At 36.0% G+C, this 17,691-nt stretch overlaps 1 protein-coding gene across 1 annotated transcript in view; it reads left to right on the top strand.

Moving 5' to 3' along the window:
- Positions 1-7,929: 7,929 nt before the first annotated feature.
- st3gal1l3 (ST3 beta-galactoside alpha-2,3-sialyltransferase 1, like 3) overlaps positions 7,930-17,691 on the top strand; it is a 49,882-nt gene continuing 40,120 nt past the window's right edge. Inside the window, exons 1-2 of the mRNA XM_056480069.1 lie at positions 7,930-8,172; positions 8,368-8,558. Coding sequence (XP_056336044.1) covers positions 7,930-8,172; positions 8,368-8,558 — 434 coding nt within the window. The remainder of the gene's footprint in view (positions 8,173-8,367; positions 8,559-17,691) is intronic.

Below are 17,691 nucleotides of genomic sequence, written 5' to 3'. Positions count from 1 at the left end.
GTGAGTCAGTGTTGGTATGACTGCAGGAGAAATGGCTTGTAGGAGATGAGAGGGAATGGGATCTAGCGGACAGGTGGTTGCATGGCTTGATAGCACGAGATTGGACACCTCAGACTCTGTATCAGTTGCACTGTTCGTATCAAGTGCAGAGAGTTTGCAAGATGGAGGAAGAGAGTTAGAAACAATGGTGGATAGTCTGTTGGGTGAGAGAGAGCGTAGGTCAGTGAGGATGATGTGCGTCTGATGTGCGTCTGATCTTCAGTAAACAGAAGAGAAGGAAAGCACCAGGGCCAGATGGTGTCTCACCAGCCTGTCTGAGAACCTGCGCTGACCAGCTGGCTCCCATTTTCTCACATATCTTCAATAGATCACTGGAACAGCACAAAGTTCCATCCTGCTTTAAGCGCTCTACTATCATCCTAATCCCGAAGAAGCCAAAGATCACAGGACTCAATGACTACAGACCTGTGGCCTTAACATCTGTGGCCATGAAGTCATTTGAAAGACTGGTGCTAGCATATCTGAAGGACATCACTGGACCCCTGCAGTTCGCCTATAGAGCAAACCGGTCTGTGGATGATGCAGTCAACATGGGACTGCATTATACCCTACAACATCTGGACAAACCAGGGAACTACGCAAGGATTCTGTTTGTGGACTTCAGTTCTGCCTTTAACACCATCATCCCATCACTGCTTGAGTACAAACTGGCCCAGCTCTCTGTTCCTAGCTCTGTCTGTCAATGGATCACCAGCTTTCTGACAGATAGACAGCAGCTAGTCAGAATGGGCAAAATCACATCCGACAGCCGCACCATCAGCACTGGTGCCCCCCAGGGATGTGTTATTTCTCCACTGCTCTTCTCCCTGTACACCAACGACTGCACTGCAAAAGACCCCTCCATCAAACTCATTAAGTTTGCAGACGACACTACTGTTATCGGCCTCATCCAGAACGGTGACGAGTCTGCATACAGACAGGAGGTGGAGCGGCTGGCGTTATGGTGCAGATACAACAACCTGGAGCTGAACATGCTCAAAACAGTGGAGATGATAGTGGACTTCAGGAGAAACCCCCCTGCACTCCCCCCAATCACCATCATGAACAGCACTGTGGCTGCAGTAGAGTCATTCAGATTCCTGGGCACCACCATCTCTCAGGATTTGAAGTGGGACATTCATATAGACTCTATTGTGAAGAAAGCCCAGCAGAGACTGTACTTCCTTCGTCAGCTGAGGAAGTTCAACCTGCCACAGGAGCTGCTCATACAGTTCTACTCAGCTGTCATCCAATCCATCTTCTGCACTTCAATCACCGTCTGGTTCGGCTCAGCTGCCAAAACCGATCTCCGTAGAATACAGCAAATAGTCCGGACTGCTGAACGAATCACTGGCACTACCCTTCCTACACTTCAAGAACTGTACTCTTCCAGAGTGAGTAAAAGGGCTCGCAAAATCACTCTGGACGCCTCACACCCAGCACACTACCTGTTCGAACTGTTACCGTCTGGTCGGCGCTTCAGAGCACCCAGCACAAAAACAGCCAGACACAGGAAAAGTTTCTTTCCTCAGGCTGTCTACCTTATGAACAGTTAAATATTCCCCTACTGTGCAATAAATATTTGCAATACTTTCTCATACGCACTTGTACACAGCACCTTATATCAATATACAATGCAATACCCTCTCCATTCGTATTTGTACACAGCACCTTATAACTTGTATATTTATAACAATCTGTACATACAACTCAACATCCAGGTTTCTTGACTAACCGCATCTGTTTAATGTTATCATTTTTATTTTATTTTTTTCATGTTTATTTTGTGTTGTCACTTGTCACTTTATGTACACTGGAAGCTTCTGTAGCCAAAACAAATTCCTTGTGTGCGAAGCACACTTGGCAATAAAACTGATTCTGATTCTGAAGCACACGTAGCGATCAGCAAATAGCACCTGTGTGACCTTGTGAACTGCTTCTCTCCCCTCTAACACAACATAAGGAATAACACTGTATATACAGGTTTTATAGAAAATAAACTGCATCAGTAAACATTTGGAACATAATCAAACTCTTAAAACAATTATTAGGTTAACTTGCGCTCAATCTCCACTAGCGTGGTCGGAATTCCCCTTCCTCACAGAGATTTCTCACATGCAGGAACAACGATCGCATGAGCAGCAATTTAAGCCATCCGATAAGCAAAATCACACCACATGCATCTACTACATGCACACAAGTTGACACAAAACTGTGAACTTTCTCTCCTTTATAGTTTTATCCACTTTTTCTCTCTCTGTGTAACCAGCCTGATCACACGAGAAAACTTAAGTATTTTACGTTTTGTCAGTTTAGTGGCTAATTCGTACGAATTCGTACGGGTTCAGTCGTACAAAATTGTACGATTTTAAAAAGGACGCGTGGCACCTAAACCCAACCATCATTGGGGAATAAGCAAACTGTACGAATTAGATCGTACGAATTCGTACGAATTAGCCACTAAATCAAAAAGTTACGAATTGCCTTGAGATTGTGTTGGTGTAACTGAGAGACCTTTTTTTCCGCGTATGTGTGTGCGTGAACTCTTAAAGGGGCAGCGCTTAAAAACAAACGAAACGAAATGTGAGTTTATTACAGGGAAAATTAATTAAATATAAAGTGAATATTACCCTGGTTACATATAGAGGCAAGAGTACATCTTAATTTTTGTCAAAATGTGTAATAATATATTATTAATATGAATATTATTATTACTTAATATTATTAGGTTCTACAGTGTTGGGTTGCAGCTGGAAGGGCATCTTATTCTAAAAATTACGCATTACAGACAGTACCCCATGTTCTGTTGCATCTGCACAGAGCTGGGCCAGTTCTGCAGATGATCAGCAGAACTTTAGCAGGCCATTATCATCATCATCCCTCACTGCTGCAGTCAGACTGGAACAGGGTTGGGACACAAGGCTGACGATGAAGATACCACAGCAACATCTAGACCAGACAGACGGGCAGGTGGAGGGATGCAGGGTCTCGTCCACGGCACTACAGCATCTCTATCATTATCTTCAACACACTGCTGTGCTTCACTCTTCCTCACTGCACACACCAGTCTGAGCACATTTACAAATACAAATATTAAAATATTGTAAACAGACACTCATTAAAGGGTTCATATCTGATTGGGTCCATTTGGTAAACACAAACATTTTAAATTACCTGAGAAGCATGTAACACCAAACCTGACCCATGGCACACATTAGGTTTGGACCCCAAACTCTCTCTGGTCTCCAGTCAGACCTGAGGTTTTCAGATCTAGGTGAATCCACGAAGACCTTAATTAAGAGTAAGAGTTAATTAAATATTAGTCAAATGTGTCTCTGATTCTAAGAATAAATTTAGGATAAATTAATAAACAAAACAATTTTATTTTGGTATAATACTCTTCATTATGCTTTTTCTAGTGTGAAGCAAGTGTGTCTGTTGCAAGTCAAATTCATGAAAATCAGGTGAGCTACTATATATGCACATAAGATGTGCTGCTGTGACACTCACAGTAGAAACTATACAGTGGTGCCCATTGGTTTGAAATTGGATTGGATCTGGTATTCAAACGTAAACCTTGCAAAAGACGTACTGAATACAGATAAATAATATATTTACTTTACCTAAAGTAACTTGTGAATGAGGAAAACAGACAAGACCATGCTTCAGAGGAAAACTTGGCAAGCTGTTCTTGTTTGTCCCCCTCAATTCAAGAACAGAGGGCACTTCAAGAACAGAGTGTAGGGCTGTGTCAGTTGCATGTCTGCTTTTGAGCTCAGACTGGTTGCTGTTCAGAAAGGTAAAAGCTTGAAAGGAAGAAAGGAACATCTGTTGAGTTCATGGTTTCTTAAACAGAAGAGCTATCTAAGCTAAATGAAGGAATGTGTTAAGTGAGTACAAATACAACTGAAGTATGAACTTAAAGTAATAAGATGCAGTAGAATCAAGCTAAAAAACTTAGGATGACTGGAAACTTGGAGACCTACATGGGATATTTGCAGCATTTGCAGCATGTGTTACTCTACTGGATGCACCACATTTTTACAGTTATTATGTGTTTAAAATACACGTGGTTCATTTATATTTTGTATGTTGATCATAAAACAATAATGAATTATTTGTAAGCATGCTCTTTTTATTACACAAATGTTATAGAAATAAATTGATGGTAAATAGTAGTTGAATCTTTGCAAATTTTGAAATAATTTTCATAACCATATTGTTCATTCTTTAAACATTTGACTGTGTTTGTCAAAATTGTTTCATATTGTTGTATTAAGACAATGTTATCTTATAGTAGATACTTTGTATAGGTGGATTTGGGGATGTAGAAATGTGTTAGTAATCTATTTAAGCATTTTAAACTTTAGATCAAATGTCAATGCTTTTGAACATTGAAGGTCAAAAAAAATTGGAAGTCCTGTTAAAGTGAATATGCAAGAAGACAAGCTTATTTGTAGTTATTCAAATATTCTCATTCCTGTGTAAAGGCAAATGCACGCACTCACACTTACATACATAGGTTGGACTATGGACTACCTTAACTTCAGGATTCATTGATGAGCTGGAGTTTGTGCTACTAAAGACAAAATTGATGATGAAACATTTGAAGTGTGATTTTATCCTTCTGCTCTCCATATCTGCAAAGGTAGGTTGAAACACACAGCTTTATTTGTGCACAGTATAGTGAGTGAATATATATATATATATATATATATATATATATATATATATATATATATATATATATATATATATATATATATATATATATATATATATATATATATATATATATATATATATATATATATATATATATATATATATATATATATATATATATATATATATATATATATATATATATATATATATATATTCAAATGGCTATTAAAAGGTAAAAAGTAAAAGATGACTTTATGCAACCTGATTTTTTTTTTAGTCAATTATTAACTGTAGCCTACACATACATGATTATTATAATCGTAATGTAGCATTTGATTGCAATTTTTATTGAAAAAAAACTTAGATGAACGGCAACTCTTAGAAACTGAACAAGTCCTAAATAAGTATAGCTTGATTAGTTTAATTGTATTAGTATGACTTCACAAACTTCTCCCAAAAGATAATGTGATGTACAAGAGGCATCATTTTGAAAAAAAAAAAAAAAAAAAAAAAAAACCCATTCTCTTCACATTTGAACAAAAAGTGGCATGTCCAAAATTATTCATACCCTTCACAATAATTAAAATATGTTTTTAATGGTGCCATTGAATGTGATTAGGCTCCCAAGTCAACTGGCTGAAAAACAAACACAAACAAACAAACAAAAAAAAAACATTAGGTTCTCCTTTTTATGTCAAATGAAGCCTATATCGTTGTGACCAAACAATTACAATTGTTTCATCAGACCATAAAACAATGTACCAGGGTCACACTTTATTTTGATAGTCTGTTTGTTGAATACAAGTTACATTGCATCTACATGTCAAATAATTCTCATTAGATTATAAGTAGACTGTTAGGTTGGGGTTAGGGTTAGTTGACATAATACATTTAATTTCCTACATACATACAACTCCAAGCAATTCACAAACAACAAACAAGCATTGTAAACAAAAAAATAAGTACAGACAAATAAAGCAAAACATACAACAAATATATACTTAACATGCATATACTTATATTCACACAATAGTTCTTACATATGCATTTACATGCACAGAATATATACTTGGATAAAAGCATACATGTACAGTACATGCATACATACATACATATTCACAATATACATACAATGCATACACTTCACATACTGTTATATTCATATGCAATTTTAAAAAGGTGCGTCTTAGCACGCTTTTTAAAAACGTGAATGCTGGGGGATTCTTTTACTTCATTTAGGAGGTAATTTCAAGGAATTTCTAGGAGCATTGTCACTAAAAGAGGTGCCACCAGATCACATCAGATTTACAGAGTGAAATTCTAAAATTCCAGGGCTAGAAGAGCATAGCAAACAGTTTGGATTATATTTCGATAAGCAGTCAGAAATGTAGGAAGGTGTCATGTTGTGTAGTGCCTTATAAACGAATAAAAGAATCTTAAAATCTATCCTTTGGTGCTCTGGTAATCAGTGTAATTCTATTAATACTGGTGTGATATGTTCTCATTTCTTCCATTTCATTAAAACTCTGGTTTCTGCATTTTGTATAAGTTGCAACTTCCTTGTATCAGTTGCAACCCTTAGGTAAACTAATAGAAATAGCATTAATCAAGCGGAGAGAAAATAAAAAGCATGAATTAATTTTTTAGTATCATTAAAAGAAAGGAAAGAATAAATTCTGGCAATGTTTCTCAAATGATAAAAACATGATTTTGTAACTTAACTACTATGAGATTTAAAATTAAGATCACAGTCGAAAATACTACCCAGGTTCCCTTTATTATTTCTTTTTTTAGATTGTAAACGTAAACACAATTCTGCTACAATCTTCTCTCGCTCAGGTTTTTTTGTCCACCATAAGAATTTCAGTTTTATCTTTATTCAACTTTAAAAATTTTGCAGTCATCCATTGTACAATACTGGACATGCAGTTGGTCAATTTTTTTATTGCATCAGTGTCTCTGGGCTCAACAGAAATGTATATTGTATTTCATCAGCATTAAGATGATAATTCATGCCATATTTCTGAATTATATTCCCCAAGAGAAGCATATATAATGAAAATAAACTTGGGCCTAGGACAGATCCTTGAGGAACACCATATAACATATTATGTATGAACTATATATTATGTTCTTGTGATGTATATTAATCTATATTTACTAGAAGTGTCCTTTCTGTAACATATGTATTGAACCAATTTAGAAAAACTTTCCCAGTGACCTACAAGTTTTTCCAGTCTGTTAATCAAAATGCAATGATCAACAACCATGTCGAATGCATGCACTTGCAAAGTTTCTTATAGTCAGGTAAATGTATGTTGAAGGAGAAGTATCAACAGATATTAAGCAGACAGTCTACTAATAATCAAATGGACCATCAAAATAAAGCGTTACCTAGACCAGTCTTTGTCCAGATGAAGATTTGCAAAGGCAAAGCAGGCTTTTGTGTGCCTTCTTTGGAGAAGTGGTGTCCTCATTGGTCTGTGGCCTTTAGGTGTTGCCACTAGCAGAGCCCAGATTCATCAGGATGGCCTTAGTGGCGAACCTCTTTTTCACTTCTCTCACAATCCTACTGGCCAGCACAGGTGTAATTTTTGGCTTCCAACCGCGTTCGCACTGTAGCCACTGGAACTTCAATACATTTAGATATGGTCTTTCTTGACTTTCTTGGCTGCCACAATATGCAGCCGCACGTCCTCACTGAGCTCTTTTGTCTTAGCCATGATTGTCCACAAACCAACAGCAGAGAGCTTATGTTTTTCACCTGTTGGGTTGATAACACAGCTGAACCCAATGAATTAGGCTCATTAGGAAGCTTCAGGACAGCTTGGACTGTATGCAATGGTATATAACTTTTTCCATAAACTGTGACAGTTTGCAAACTGTATGAATAAATTTACATATGCCACTTTTTGTTTAAATGTAAATAAAAGCTGAGAAATAAATATATTTTTCCCACAATGATGTATTTTGAGAAAAGCTTGTGTGTCATTTGCAGTCAAAAACAAACTTGGTGGTTGCATAAAAGCAACTTTAAGTCAGAGTTTGCAAGGGGTATTAATAACTTCGGACTTGCCTGTATACACACACACCCACACACACACACACACACACACACACACACACACATATATATATATATAATTTATTTTTCTTAATCATATCTTAAGCTTAATTTCATACATACCTTTTGTGTTAAAGGGATCAAGATATGCATAAACAATGCTGTGCTTTGCGACCAAAAGGACAAGATGCCTCACCTTAAGTGTGAGTGTGATCATCTGTTTATTTATATTCTCTCAACCCTCTATACAAAGACAGTTCTTTGGAGCTTGTGCATGTGGTCAGTGTGTGGCTGACATCTTTCATGACACATGGTTCCGACTGCACTACGACCCCAACATCGAACTTTTGCTGACTAAGAAAAACAGCATACTCAGCGACGCACTCTACAGGTGGTGGCAAGTAAGTGCCTTGCCCAATTAGCCACAGCATAGGATTCTCTGTGCCATATCACAACAGGAATGCATTGTTACGAATACTTTTTAAGAAAAGAAAAAAAATCCACTTGATTACACTGCTATCTATTGGGTTACACTTGTTATTAAGCAGAGAAGAAAGCTCAAAAATCATATATGTTCTTTTATTATATTCGAACAGAAGCTACAGTATAAAAGCAGAGTGAACTACAAAGCAGTGGCAGAGATGTTATTTGGCATATTCCCAAATGAAGAAGATTACTCTGATGCTGGTCCAGGACGCTGCAGAACCTGTGCTGTAGTGGGGAATTCGGGGAACCTTAATGGATCTCACTATGGTGCTCTCATCGATGCCCATGATCTTGTCATTAGGTGAATGAGCACTAAATACAAAATCATTGCACTTATAGTATAGTTTTTTAAACTGTTTAATTTTTGTTGTTATAGCCACAATGAAACAAGTGTGTATAGTTAGTGTAGTGAATGTCTTTTGTCAGTTCAAACTTTGCATAGAGTATTTAAATATGTTATTTGCATTAAATGGTACATTTAAATAGGTGCAACAGATGCTACTATATAGCTTGTTTCCAAAAGACCTGAATTGTTACAATATTCTGTTTGGACATGGACATGGTTTGCTTAATAAAAAGAGTTGCCTATAACTGATATTTGAATCCAGTAACTGAAAGATAATGATACCATTAGCAGATAAGCTTGGGTTGAAATAACATGCTGCACAAAGATCATGAGACCAGAATTCATACCAATGATCAGATTTATGATTATTCAGTTAACTAATCTATGCTATAATTTTAAATGCTTTCATAATATTTTCAGTTCACCAACAAATAAGAATTACATTTTATGTTTATTACCTTATCAGTTAGTTAAAATTGTGTAATAAAAGTACATTATTTAAAAAATGGCTAAACCAGTTTGCTTTTATTGTGAGGATACACTTTGACATGTCACGCTATTTGACAGGGAGGAAGGGTCATCCTCATCCACCTGTTGTCATATATATTTTGGAATATAGCATTAGAAAAAAAAAAAAAACATCTAGCAAACACCAAAATTCGAATAAAACACAAATGCACTACTTTTCATGTCCATCATTAATGTGAATTGGTAACATTTTACAATAACAGTACATGAATGATGTACTAATATGTAAATCTAAACTTTACTTTATCAAGAACTAATGATACACTATTCACGAACTAAGATCTTTAATTATATTTCCGATCAAAAATGTACACACTTGGTTGTGCTATGCTGAGGGAAATCCTTATCTGTCTTATGTTTCAGAATATCTTTCTACATTTATTTTAAATATGTTTAAATATTCTCAAGCAACTGATGGTCTAAAAAGTTTGAAAGACCAATCTTGTCTTCAGCAGAAAAATAGATTACGGGGAAAGTGAAACTGATTTAATGTTGTTTGTGAACTGCGTTAGGTCTATATCAGGGCTGTCCAAACTGCGGCCCGCAAGGCGTTTTATAAATATTAATAGAATCTGGCCCGCTATACAAAAATGAACGTAATTCAATAAATAACCACCGGGTGTCGCTATGAAATGCCTTCAATTAGGCAGCAGTTCCTGTTATGAAGTAAAACAAACCAAACAAACTGAAGGAAACATAATTGAAAATCAACAGTGAGTACAGGAAATGTGTCTGTTTAATTAGCCAGGAATCAGTTGCAGTAATGAAGGAATATAATATTAAAAGACATTATGAAACAAAACATCAGGCCTTCAGCTCTTACACTGGTGCCGAATGAGATCAAAAAGTTAAACAATTAGCAACTGCCCTATCTGCTCAACAACAACAGTTTTTTTGCTAATAAAGTGCAAGAAAATTCTACGCTGGCTAGTTATAAGATAGCTCAGCTAATCGCACATCACAGGAAACCCAAACAGGAGAGTCTGATGAGTGTTGCAACTGTAATTTGGCCAGAAAAGATTCAAGATTTTAAAAACGTAAATCTTTCTAGAAACACAGTTGGTTGACGAATTAAAATAATCCATAATATTATACACACACACACACACACACACACACACACGCATACACACACACACACACACACACACACACACACACACACATATATATATATATATATATATATATATATATATATATATATATATATATATATATATATATATATGTATATGCGTGTCTGTGTGATGTGTGTAAAATTTGGCCAGGTACAACGTTTTTTTTTTTTTTTTTTTTTGCATCTGGCCCTCGGCCCAAAATGTTTTGGACACCCCTGGTCTATATAAATAAAAGGTGGTGTCACAGTTGTGACAAATAATGCAGCAATAAGGGGTGGACTGGGATACAATTTCAGGCCAGGAAATCCCACTCCTACTGTGAAAAACATCCTTTCTGTGAAAAATAACTAAATGCTTTCTATTTGAAGTTTATTTTTTGTAAAGAAAATCACCAATCATTGGGTATGTCAATCAAACATCAAACGTCAATCAAACATCAAAATTTTAACATGCAGCAATAAGTATGTACTGTTTTGAACATGACTCAATCCACACAAGTCCATGACAAGACCAAGGCCTATAAAATATAGTCTCAAGAGTGAGTCCAGGGGCCTGTTTCAGTAAGGAGGTTCAACCAACTCGTAGTTTAAACCAACTCGAGAGATTAAAAACTCTGAATTAGGTCAATCAACTTTGAGTAGACCAACTCAGAGTTAAGTGCACACAACGCAACTATAAAAAGGCATTATCAATGGAGCACTGATATTACGAGTGACTATATGGCAACACCTGAAAAAGAGATCAGCATTTCTTTCTCCAGCCGAACTTGATGTGCTCTTGCAAAGTTATAGCAAATATGATCATATATTTAAAAAAGCAACACCACTGCATCAATGAAACGTTCACACATTCCCACTTTCATACACGTTGAAAGTGTACTTGTGTGTCTTCATTTTTTATTGATCAAGTGATAGAGGTTGATCTAAACAATAGTTTTTATAAAAAATAATAATCTCATTAATCTAGTAACAGTACATGTCCCTGTTGAAAGTCAGTGAATTTAAGGAAATTATTTATTAAAAAAGGACAAGCCATTCTTGTACGTGAATTTGTTCTTTGTGTAACTGAAATGTAGGCAATAGCTATGTTTTCATCCAAATATATTAAATAAATTTATGTGCAAAACTATAATAACGCATAAAAGATGTGCGAATAAAACAGTTTCCATCCAAGAGTCAAAAACAAAATCGTCACTTCCTGATTAACTGGAGCCAAATATCAACAGTAAAAACAAAATTTACTGTGGCAGAAGAAGCTGCGTCAATCTTTTCTTTACTTAATAAATACTTGCGCCTCAGAAGACAATGCTGATACACAATGAACGCGTGGGGGCGTTTGAAGGCATGAGACGCGGAGAACAGACACTCTTAACACGCTTCAGACACTCTAGAGGTCATTAATAATAATGTCATTAATACTGAAACAGTTAAGGTGTTTTAGAATGAATGACCAAAACAACATTTAAGATGTGTCACAGTGTGCTCAGCCTGCTGGTTTGTCCATTCACACACATTTTCATCATCATATGATCTCTTATAACAAAATTTTTTTTAATGCACATACTGTAATTACGAATAAAAGTTTATCCTACTCAGTTATGCGCGTTTATTTTTATGCGTATTTTCAAAAGTTATGTGCATCATGACGTTTCCATCAATTGTTTTATGCACATATCCAAAATGCGCATTAAAATAGGTGGGTGGAAACGTAAGGATAAGGCAAGAAATGACTTACCCTGCTTTCTCAAAATTAACAAACCTGCCATTTTGAAATGGAAAATCTCTCATTCAGGGTTAACATACTCTGAGTTTTCACTTAACCTCCTTTCTGAAACGGGCCCCAGATTTCAAGTAAACAACACAGCTTGACTGCCTATCCCTATCTGTTTGTTCTTTATAGACTTTATTCACATTGACATCATTTAACTTCCACCTTTCAGAGTATCTGTAGTTTTATTTTATTTTTGAATGGCCAATTAACATTGGACTTTGTGATTTAAGACTTAATTATTGGGGGTTGTGAGCAAATGTTTCTTCTGTCAATACTGAACTGCTCTCTGAGTTTGAATATGATTATGTTTCCACAAGTTACAAATCAAAGTAAATTTAGAAATCACTTTTTTATTTACATTTTCCATATGCTCCCTTTTACTAACTTTTACTAATTTGGGGTTGTATACTTGAAATATTTTGACTTATTAATTCAGTTTGTTATTCTTCTAATAAATAAACTATTTTGCACTTAGTTGCTGCTATGAATATAAATTTATATTATCCATTATAGAGAAATGTTCCAGCAATATGAATAAAATCTATTTAAATCTTCTCATATTGCCTTGTATGTTTTGTGATCACCAGTGATGTTGCCACTGTGGGTCACTGAAAAACACTCACTGTGTTGTGACCAGTTCACCACATGAGAAACACCATTGGAACTTGGTTTGACTTGTGGTTCAATTAATCAATTTCAACTCCATTTGTGAAAGGTTTTCTTCTTTTATTTACTTACTTTTAATACTCAGAATAAACAAAATAAAATGCAGTAACATAAGTAACATAAATATCATAAACTTGGTCGCTGCCCATAAAGATATGTCCCCACAGTGAAAAACTTAACTAACTTGTTAACATTACACTTGTAAATTGACAGATCATACTGTAAATTGGTGAGCCTGTGATGTTCATCTGCTGAACAGCCACAACTTTGAAAACATGAAAGTAATCATTCACCCCCCCCCCCCCTAAAAAAGTTCTCTCATTATCCGTTAAATTAAAGCACAACACACTTACCTGACACTGTATATCTGATTGAACCTGCTCCACTTGTCCCTCAATAATTTCTGTCTCCTTTGCCTGTGATTGATATTGTGACATTAGTATTTTCAGAAGAACCCATTCTTAAAGCCAAATTGCTTTAATATGTGACCTTTTTGTACTTCCTTGGCATTTAGGTGCACAGAAAAAATATATTTTGTCCAGTTTCCTTTGCCTGTCAGACACTGCAAGGCAAGTCAAGTTTATTTATACTGTAGCACATTTCATACACAATGGTAATTCAACGTGCTTTACATAAAGAAAGTAACACTCTCATAAAATAAAATCACAGCAATAAAAACAAGTAATTTAAAAAAAATTAAATTGTATTTAATATTAAGACACTTAAGAACACATTAGAAAATTGATTATACAAAAAAAAAAAAGACAGTAGAGTCAGTTCGGATGTAGCACAGTGCACTTTTAGTAAATGCACAGCTAAACAATATTGTAATTGTGCCTGTTAATGTTAGGTTAACATTAGTTATACTATACAACAAGCTGTTGTAAACAAGCTAACATTAACTAGAAAAGTAATATTTTAATAAAGCATTTCTGCTGCAACTAATTTATGAATGAGTCTGCATCAACTAAAGAGAACAAAAGAAAATTGCTTTATCTAAAGCAAAAAAAAAAAATTCCCTACTTACTGGAGTTCAACAATAATTGAGCTGCAGCCATACACCTGACTTCTGTGCTGAGTAGGTGAGATAAACTGGAAATGCAGGCAGTGGGCCAAAGAACTTTGAGGAAGGGGAGGGGGAATTCAACTGTTTCTAAAAGCATTTTTTTCTACTTACACAATTACTTTAGGTATACATTCATATATTTTCACAATAGACTTTGTTATAATTTTTTTAAGAGGAAAAAACCCTTGGAATGAGGGGGGGGGGGGGGGGGGGGGGGTTTGGGGCATCTCTGTCCCCCTCAAGATTTACGCCCATGAAGTCAGCTAAATACTGAACTTGCTTTCAACATCATCTCGCATAGGTGTCTGCTTGTGAGGATATTCATGGGGCATATATGGGTGTGATTTCAAGAGAAGTATATGGTTTGCAGTTTAATATCATGGGGATCAGTGGATATCCTGAATTTGGCTTTGGTCTAAATTATCAAGAGACTTCTTAAGTTCCCTTTGAGCACCCACTAGATTTGTTCCATTGTCAGACTTAATTTGTTTGACTTGACCTCTTAAACAGATAAATCGTATCAGGGCATGTTTGCAAGAGTCAGTTTTCAATGAGTATGCCACTTCTAAATGAACGGCTCTGCTAGACATGCAAGTAAAAATGACCCCATATCTCTTCATGTTGGCTCTTCCTCTCTTCAAATTCTTATTTTTCTTCATTTACTCTTCTCTACAACCTGTATGAATGTATGTTTGTGTTAGGTGTTAGTTTTAGATTAGTTAATAAAGTGTCATTTTGTATGAAGAAAGGTGCCTGTGCATATTTATAAACCTAATGCCTTAAACTTCGATCTTGTTACCCTGCTTGAACATAAATGTTGTTTTTTTTGATAGCAATAGCAGTAGTTAAAGTCAAATTTGTTTATTCAGATTTTAAGAGTCGATTTTTTTAAAGCCTTCTACAAATTAATCTTCAATTCACATGGAGCTAATTCTGCTAATTGTCCATTGGGGAAACTACTTCTTTGATTTGTGTCGACAGACATAGTGCAATTTTTTTTTTAAGATTGACAGAAGCCTGTTTACATGGCATTACTTGCCTTACAATAACCTGGTGAGTTGTTCCATATCTCCAGAGTCACCGTGACCAATTACACTCCATCCCAAATCTGTGCAAAAGGTTAATTTCCTTCACCAGCCATGGAAGAATCCTCATGGAAGAAAAGCCTGTGCACAGTTGTATCCAATTAACAAGCCAACATCACAACCTTGTCAAGGAGCAAAAACATCAGCAATATGTTCAAGATGAGGCCATACTCTTGCTGTTTCCATACAGGTATAATAGAAGAAGTGCAGGTACTATTAATGTCTTGCATCACCTGGTTCACAAACCCTTGAATGGTGCCCAGGCTTCAAACAACCAAAACATAACATCTTCTTATAGACACTAGACAGTGTGGGTGATGTTTTTGACAAAAACACAACTCACCAAGATGAGGTTGTTTTCACCAGAACTAGTTGCCAACACCTTTCCCACAGAGCTTCGAGTCTTCAATGTTCTTGTTCCTTCTTTATGTGATTTCAGAGCATAAAGTAATGTTATATGATTTCACACAATCTTGGCTTCCTTTGTGAGGAACTTAACAAATTGGCTGGAAATGTTTTAGTATTTTCTTCAGTTTCCAACACCTCTCTGTTCCATCTTGATGTTAACCAATCAGACAGCTTAGCAAGAATTTTTTGGTTCTCATTACAATCATATAACACTTTAAGTTCTTTAATTTGAGAAGTGGCAGCATCACAGCTACAAATGAAATCTACAAAGTTCCAGACTGTCCTTTGGACCAAATTTTGGTAATTTACAAAGCTTAACTCTAAATGACTTGACTATAAAAATGGATTTTCATATCTTACCTCCAAGATCTTCCAAGCAGAATCTGTACCAAGAAGTAAATGGCCTGCAAGAGCCCTTTTGACAGAATCCCCTACATATCTCCATAGTTGGAAACCTTCTCCTCTGCAGGAATAGATTTCTTATTTGTTAACATATGAAAGAAAGTCTTCCAATCATTGAATTTAAGTGGATTCCCATTAAAAAACATTGGTTCTGGTACAGGAATTAGCACTCATAGATTCAGTCAAATCTTTAACAAGAGTAAAGTACTGTCTATTTGTGGAGATGTCACTGTTGGCTGTAAAGTGACATTTTTAGTAGACAAATGATCAGGTCTATGGTGTCTTATTTACACATGAGTTTCTTTAAATTCACAGTCATGAGACAAGTCACTCTAAATTTCATCATCCACTGAAGCTTCACTTTGTTCATATATCTGCGTACATGCTTTAGCTGCATTTAACTTCTTAAGCCTTTCCAAATGTTCTAGTTCACAGCGTTTTTCTTCCAATAACTTATGTCTAGCTGCATTTTCCACCTCATGTTTAGCTGTCACTTTAGCTTCTCCTTCACAATGCTCCAAATCCTCAGTTTCTTGTCCAGCTATCCAGAATGCATCTTATCTTGTCCAGCTTCTTATTTTCAGTTTCTGAAGTTCCTTAAACTGCTGATCCTGTTCCTTTAAGACTTCCAAAGTGGCTTCATTAGCAGCAACCTTGGCACCAACTTCTTATTTTTTAAAAGCAGGTAAACCTGAAAACTTTTGAATTACTTTGAGACTGTGCAGATGTTCTAGAAATACTTGTGCTAATTAAATGTCTTTATCATTTCCATGCAGACTCCAATTTCTTAGTCTCTTCAAAAAGGTGCTTCACCAAAACTTTCATTTGCTTTGTGACTGCTTCACAGTTGTCTACTCTGCGGCGTGTATAATGGCAAGGAATACTCATATGGCGTATATCTTTAAACCCAGTGCCTACAACTACGAAAGCTTTTATCATCCTTTCCATAACATCTTGTAATGATTCAATAGAGGAAGCCTCTTACTACTTTAACAAGAGATTTCCATGTCTCATAACCAGGGTTGAACTTAACCAATAAGCGAGGTAAGCAGCCGCTTAGGGCCCCAGGGAAGTAGGGGGCCTTGACCACTGCCAAGAGGCCTATATTAATCATATAGCTCTTTTATACATTTTCTATCGTATGTTGTAAAAATCTGTCTATAACTGTTAAGATTGTAACGGTATTACTTATTTTCAAAACCAGGGGCCTCCATGAATAATAGAACATTCCTTCCGTGCTGCACATGCACGAGGTGTGAGCGCTTCAGTTCAATTAAAGAAACTGCCAGCCAGTGCTGCCAACTTAGCGACTTTTCAGACCCTTTTTCAGAGACTTTTCAGATGTTTTTATGAGTTACTGGTGATTTGTAGAGACTCATGTGTCAGTGATGAACAGTTTCTTACATTACTCTTAGCAACAAGCTGAGGGTGATGCCATCGATCTCTCCCCCGCCTCACAGGCGGTAAAGTGCCACACAGCCATCTCTCACACCTGCAGCATTGAGAGCAGATCATTCCTCTGTATATCAACGGTAAATGTTTTAGCACCGCGAGTGTCAGGTATTTCACTGCTAGTGTACAAAAGGTTTGCGTGTGTGGCCCCTTTAAGAGCTGTTGCCCCTTTAAGAGGCATCACCATTTTAACACTGTGCAGCAAACTTTGAGAGAAGTGAGACGAGCCATCAAAGTCCAGCTTGCAATATGTGTGCATGCATCTTATAAAGTGAGTTTTGCTCTGCTATATAATGCTCTATTTTAATATTAGGCTGTAATGTTGTAGTGAAAGTGATTATTCTACTGAAGTGAGCACATATAATTCGATGTGATTGTTACCAATAGAAGATCATTATCTATTTATCTATACATCAGCTGTGAGATTTGTTAGTATATTGGTTATACTTTATGTTCTATGTTGCCTATGAGGTTGTTGTTTTTCTTTGTATTTTAAACTGAGCAACAGTGTGGATAAATATCATTTTGTTAAATGGCTTAGTTAAATGCTAACATGGTAACTCATTGAGTTATAGTATTTTACTTATTCT

This window comes from Danio aesculapii, chromosome 19 (assembly GCF_903798145.1).
Source record: "Danio aesculapii chromosome 19, fDanAes4.1, whole genome shotgun sequence".
Lineage (NCBI taxonomy): Eukaryota > Metazoa > Chordata > Actinopteri > Cypriniformes > Danionidae > Danio > Danio aesculapii.
Note: the sequence above shows the minus strand (reverse complement) of the source record. Positions and strands in the feature narration are given on the sequence as shown.